The sequence below is a fragment of the Nanorana parkeri genome, unplaced genomic scaffold (assembly GCF_000935625.1).
Source record: "Nanorana parkeri isolate BGI_ZX_2015 unplaced genomic scaffold, ASM93562v1 scaffold1728, whole genome shotgun sequence".
Lineage (NCBI taxonomy): Eukaryota > Metazoa > Chordata > Amphibia > Anura > Dicroglossidae > Nanorana > Nanorana parkeri.
In genome coordinates this window covers 93231-100450 of record NW_017307996.1, presented here as the reverse complement: position 1 = coordinate 100450, position 7220 = coordinate 93231, and the positions used below count along the sequence as shown (strand labels likewise).

General features: G+C 41.5%; 1 protein-coding gene across 1 annotated transcript in view; it reads left to right on the top strand.

Annotated features, from left to right (window-relative positions):
- The first annotated feature begins 19 nt into the window (after positions 1–19).
- The window catches only part of LOC108799452 (alpha-2-macroglobulin-like), a 67495-nt gene continuing 60294 nt past the window's right edge, over positions 20–7220 (top strand). The window contains 1 exon segment of the mRNA XM_018571313.1: positions 20–165. Within this exon segment, the coding sequence (XP_018426815.1) occupies positions 92–165 (74 nt within the window). The 5' untranslated portion in view covers positions 20–91.

Here is a 7220-nt window from a genome sequence, read left to right as displayed (position 1 = left end):
GGGGGGGGGGGGAGGCTGTACACAGATGGAGCCTTATAAAGCCCGGTCTCTGCAGTCCTCCTTCTCCTGACCAAGATATCTGGGCTGCAGAATGTGGAGCTCTACGCTGGGACTGTGCCTGCTTCTTGCCATCTTCCATGGGGGAGAACCTAGCAACTTCGACCCGTAAGAAAATTCTATTTTTATAGTATTCGTGGATGATAAGAATGCTAAAGGCATAGTATTAGTAATTGCCACACTGATAATTATGTGCTAATAGAAAGTATTGTTTTTTAATGCCAATTAGCATTATTATATTGTACTGTATAGCAATCGCAGTAGTAGAAGTAATAATAATAATATAGTAGTAATATTGTACTATTATAGCAATATTATATAAGTGATGTTTATAAAGGTTGCTATAATTGACAATTATTGTCAGCAAAAAAAATATTGTTTTCTACTCCATTGTTGCATGTTTGACTATTACTAGTATAACAACAAAACAAATATTATTGCTATTATTTTTTTCTATTATTATTACTATGATTACAATTAATGTGGTTAGTATTTTTGTTACTTAATATGTATTATTCATAATATACTTCCTAGTTGTAATAATGATTTTATTATTATCACTTGCTCTGCTTTTTAATATTATATTTAAATATAACTTTTATTGTTTTCAAAACATATTTTATTTTTTACATTGTTAGGTTGTAGATTAACATAGGCTATTACCAGAACAATAACACAAGGACCTATATAAAAACTTCTTTTTTTTCCACTACTATAGTTGACACTAATTTCTTAATTTTTTTGCTATTGCCATTATTATTTATGCTGGATGCTGATTAATAATAACTGGCCCAATTATAGATGGTTATTGTAATAATGTCATAATTATTACTACCTTTGCTATTATTATTATTATTATTATTTGTATTTGTCATTACAACAATCTCTACAGTATTAAATGCTAGCGTATTGAAAAATTATTTCTAGAGCAATAACAGAACAAATAATTATCTATGTTGTTAATATCATTATAAGTAATAGTATAAGTAGTATAAAATGCCATAAAATTGGTATTTGTAAAATCAATAATTGATAGTGGTAATTATAGTGATATTTGTATCAATTCAACTTTCCAATCAGTTTTACCATTAATAATATTTGAATTATCTTAAAAGTGATTTTCTACCTCATTGCTAAATCTATAAATACTTCTATTTGTAGAAATCATAATAAACAAATATTATTTATATTTTTATTGAAGTTGCTGGCTCTGTATCTTATTTGATTGCTTTTGAAGATGCTCGTACAGATGCGTCAGTCTGTAATCTTTGCCTGGTCTTTCTAGCTCTCACATTGCAGGTTAAGCGTTAAAATTGAATTTGTGAGAAAAAAAACCCAATAAAAACCAAACCAGGATTACTGTTTAGAAAGGATATTACATTATAAGAAACATGGCCTCCATTGTATATTAAGTCACCAATGTGCTTCAGTATAAACACACTTTTACCTAAAAGTCAGTCAGTGCAGATAATACTACTTCCTACCCTGGTATAAGAAAACAGGATACAAGACTTCTTCCACTGCTGTTCAAGAAACTATGCAAACCAAATTCAGATGGTTGGGTTGCAAAACAAGGTGTCACCAGCAGATGTGGCATCAGAAATGGCTGGAAATGTTGTTCCTTGCAATATGTAATTATTTTGAGTTTAGAACTAAAACAATATTCTAGACTAGATGGATTGTGACTGTCTGAATATTGTCAGGCAGACAATATCCTGTCACATACAAGGACTGACAATATTCCCCCACATACAAACAGATACATTCTTTACAGAGTCCTCAGTTATTATCAATAAATGCAGCATGTGCACCAATCAACCATAACATTATGACCACCCGCCTAATATTGAGTAGGTCCGCCTTTTTCTGCCAAAACAGCCCTGGCCCATTGAGGCATGGACTCTGCTAGACCTCTGAAGGTACCGTAGGCTGTGGTATCTGGCGCCAATACGTCGGTAGCAGATCCTTTAAGCCCTGTGAGGTGGGGCCTCCATGGATCGCACTTGTTTTTTTGGCACATCCCACAGATGCCGGATTGGATTGAGATCTGGAGGATTCGGAGGCCAAGTCAACACCTCAAACGCGCTGTGTTCCTCAAACCGTTCTTGAACCATTTTTGCTGAGGGCAGGGCATATTATCATGCTGAAAGAGGCCACTGCCATTAGGTAATAATATTTCCATGAAGGGGTGCACTTGGTCAGCAACAATGTTTAGGTAGCTGGTATGTGTCAAAGTAACATCCCCATGAATGGCAGGACCCAAGGTTTCCCAGCAGAACATTGCTCAAAGCATTACACTGCCTCCTCCTCTGCCTATCCAGCCCCATACGCAAAAAACTGCCATGCACTGTGTGCCCAGATACTTTTCTATTGGAACCAGCAATTTGAGCTACAGTAGCTTTTCTATTGGATCGGACTGCATGGGTCAGCCTTCGATCCCCATAAGCATTAGTGAGGCTTGGCTGCCCATGACCCTGTCGCCATTTCACCGTTTTTCCTTCCTTGAACCACTTTTAGTATGTCCTGATTACTGCAGACCAGGAACGTCCCACAAGAGCTGCAGTTTTGGAGTTGCTCTGACCCAGTCATCTAGCCATCACAATTTTGCCCTTGTCAAAGTCACTCAAGTCCTTACATTTTCCCATTTTTTTTCTGCTTCCAACACATCAACGTCAGGGACAAAATGTTCACTTGCTGCCAATATATCCCACCCACTTCCAGGTACTATTGTAACAAGATAATCAATGTTATTCACGTTACCTGTCAGTGGTCATAATGTTATGGCTGATCGGTGTCTATCACAGAAATGTTAAAGAGTGATGAGAATATAGCTCAAGTCAGAGAGTGGGGATAAGGAGGAAACACGTACCTTTAATGTTCTATTTTTTCATGCAACTAAAAATTGCATGGCATGATGTAATGATGAGTATAATGGTGGAAGAGACCTATGGTCATTTAACTGGGTACCAGCAGGAAAACTGGTAGTCCGAGGTTAGGGTACAATTACAAACTTTTTCCCTCCTCCATTTTTCTGGTTTGCTAAATCAATTCCATATTTAAAAGCAAACTACTACCATATGCAGACATTTGCCCAAAATACCAACTTGACTCCAATCAAAAAGTTTAATAGTAGCTTGATTTAAAAAAGTAATTCTGCTGCCAAAACATTATTCACATTTTAATGTATAAACAAAACAGGGTGAATAGCAGATGATAAATAACATATAATATATAAAATATATGACAGCCATGCAATGACTCTATCCAGCAACCACAAAACCTGCCTCCAGCAGCTACCTCCCCTTATGTACAGCAGTAAATACGCTCCTCCAGCAACCACAATAACTCCTTTTTCCCAGGCTGGGAACAGTCACAATACACTTCCCTCCTTCAGCTGCCATGCACGTCTCACTGGAAACACAATATCTTCCTCCAGCAACTAGAATATACAATTTCCAACAGCCACAAACATTTCCTTCTCTAAACAATATACTGTACATCTCCAAGAGCCACAATATCGCCCCTCTGCTGCAATACCTCTTTGCTGTAACCACAATATCTTCTTCCAGCAGTTACAATATACAATAGTCCTTCCAACAGCAACATACCTCGGCCATATAGTTACAGTATTCCAGCAGTCACAAATAACCCATCCCACATGCACCTCTCCTCAGCTTCCCCATACCTCATGCAGGCAATGGCATTTAGGAAGTGTAGCTGGTTGAGTGGAGATGGCAGGAGAAGAAATGAAAGAGTATGTGCTTGCCAACCTAATTAAGAGCTGATCAGTCTGACTTCACCACAATATCCACCTTTGCCCCCAGAAAACAAGTATTGGTAGGAACTGCTGTAGCTTCCAAGTACAGTAAACTCTCAGTTACCCGGAATTCAACCAGAACGCTCATCCAACCAGAAAAAAAAATCCCCTGTGTACTGTGTTTTGCTGATCTGCGGCATGTGTTATCCTGGAAATGATTGTGTGTCTATTTGTCTTAAGTGTGTCTATTTGTTTATTTGCTTTTGATTACTGCATTTCAATATTAATATGAAGTCAATACAGAGTTTATGGTATGGTATGGTATAGTATGGAGTATGGCATTAGTTTGACCTATTTTTAATAGTAACTCTCAAGCAACCAGAAACTAAATTTATATGGAATCTACCAATCCCAGTGGAAGCCGGATATTGGGAAGTTTACTGTAGTTATAACATGCTACACATGGTGCTGCCCACTGCTTGAATCATCAGGTGAGCCTCAATGCTTAAAGCCCAACTGAAGTCACAGAACACAGATTTTCAGTCTGATAGCCATTGTACTTATTACTTCCATTCTCATAGTCTTACACATTCTTTGCTCTTACAGCAATTGTGTAGTGTGTCTTAATGTGACTGTCCAGGCCAATATCAAAATGTAGTAGATCCCATCGCACTCCTGACCAGATAAAGCACAAATTAAATCTGGGGGGTGCCGAAAGTGACAGCGAATGCCTCCGCACATCAAATGCAAAATACCATATAGTCACTCGCACACCGGGCCTGAGCCTAAAGAGGGGGCCCAGTATCCATTCAAACACAGCCCCGGGGCAGATCTCTGCGCCGGGAGTGTCCATAGATCACATTAGTGTCCGGTGGCTTGTGGGCCCCCTCATCTCTGCGGCGGGAGTGTCCATAGATCACATTAGTGTCCGGCGGCTGGTGGGCCCCCTCATCTCTGCGGCGAGAGTGTCCATAGATCACATTAGTGTCCGGCGGCTGGTGGGCCCCCTCATCTCTGTGCCGGGAGTGTCCATAGATCACATTAGTGTCCGGCAGCTGGTGGGCCCCCTCATCCCTGCGCCGGGAGTGTCCATAGATCACATTAGTGTCCGGCGGCTGGTGGGCCCCCTCATCTCTGTGCCGGGAGTGTTGGAAAGACCCGACACTCCTGGCGCAGAGATGAGGGGGCCCGTCGGCCTCCAGATACTTTGGAGGGAGCCGAGAATAAAAAAAATCCTGCAGGGGGCAGCCCTGGGCCTCTGCCGTGAGGACTCAACAAACAGCCATCTGAGTACACGGGCACGCTGTCTCTGACACACACACTGGGGTAGTTTTCTGCAGCCTCCCCCACCAGGAAACAGCCAGAGGAGGTGAAGGTAAGTTAAGAAATAAAATATGTATTGTTTGTAGCCCAATTGATGGCATTGCTGTATAAAGTACAGCTGGTATTTGTAGTTCTATATAGCAGGTACCATTCTGCATTGCAGCAATGCAGAATGGCACCCTCTATAGAGGACTACAAATCTCATGTGGAGATCACAGTATCCTGTCAAGGCCCCCCTGTGTAGTGTGGCCTTAACTCTAATCTATGAGAGCCACCATCTTGAAGCATATATAGCAAGGATGAATTGAATGCAGTGGCAAGGGTGGTTGCGGGGTGCGGCCCGCTCCCGGGTGACACCATTGGAGGGGTGACACCAAAATGACTGACAGTCATTTTGGTGTCACTTCATCTGAAAAGTCGGGCACTCGGTCATGGGCCGAGAGCCCAACAGCTGCAGGCGAGAGAGGAGGGGACCTGTCGCCATACCTTATCCCGCCGGGTGAACGTCCCCTCCTCTCTCTGCTGGCATCCATCACCAAGATGGCTGCCGGCAGGTATCAAAAAGATGACCTCGCGTGCGCAATTACGTCACGGTGGGGTGTCACCCAGTATCCGCTCCAGGTGACACCTGGCCTCAGGACGCCCCTGATTGAGTGCAGGTATGCCTGGAGGTATTTCCTCCTTAAAGGCACAGGGACACACAAAGGGTGCAGCACAGTCCAATGGCACATGAAGCCTTTAAGGAGGAATGGGCTACATCCAAGCATACCTGCACTCCGTTTATCCATTGCTACATGCTCCAAGATGGCGGCTCTCATAGATCAGAGTTAGGATACTACACAGAGGAGCCATGATGCGGCAGCGTGGCTTTCACGTATTTTGCAAAAGTTGTGCAACCAAAATCTCTGTTTTTACCTCACATTGTTATTTTAATTTGTGGGGTGGGGGTGGGGTTGTTGCAGGCTAGCTGGTAAATGTGTTGGGATTTTTGTGTGTTTCTATTTGCATTCACACAACTCTCCTTGTGCTTTTATAACAAAAAAAACTGTTCCTCCAGTCATGCTGTCTAAGTAAATATTTAATAAGCTATGCTATCAAATGGAAGGCCATTTCAGCAGCCAAGTATGTGACTAAAGTCTTAATTAGATTGTTGTCATTATAGTCAGAACTAATACTTTTTGTTGGATTAAGCTTCCAGAGAACGGAACATTATGAAATCTCCCGATGATGATTTAAGCTTTAGTATATATATATATGTAGTGATGTGAAAGACAATTCTCTATTGTGTGTAGGTATAGGCCTACCTTGTGTATTGTTATCTGATGCTTGAAGAAAACATTCCTTCTGATCCTTCTGGGATTAAGGCCATTTAATGATGGGTATGGCAATGACTAAACCAACTCTTTTGTGTTTTAGAATCTTATGGGATTGGAATAGATACTCACATACCTGATAAAGCAGATCTCCAGGAATTTGAAAAGTTAACCCTTGCAGTGGGGCTACCCCCGTATTGCAAGGGTTACCTGCTCTTTGTTGTCTAGGGGACCGAATAAAGAAGAAATACTTATTTGATCCCTTAGACAAAAATGAGCCCTTAACCTTTGCAGTGTGGGGGTAACTCCATTGCAAGGGTTTTCAGATTTATGGAGATCTGCTTTAAGTGCCAAGGCTTGCCATTTCTTTCTCTGTAGTTTCTTTTCATGATTTGATTTAGTTATTGAACATTATTTAACGTCTATATGCAAGCTCAATCACTAGTAACTTATATAAGTCGTGATAAATTACTGTAATTGAAAGTATTTTTAAATCTGCAGCTTTCATTATCCTGCCATTAAGGTCCTTGATCAGGCACTTCCTGCTACAGGGTGACAAAGCCTTTTGGGATCACTGTAGCTACAAGTTGCCCTGGAAATGCCCTGAAAACGCTCATTGTGCAGACATTTTCCCATTGTAGTCACTATCAGGAAACCTACCATGAGCAATGATGTGCAGCAACCCCTGGAGTCGAGTCAGGGCCGGATTTGCTCTCTCTGCTGCCCCAAGGTCAGGTTCCTCAATGCGCCTCCCCTCCCCGCCACCTCCC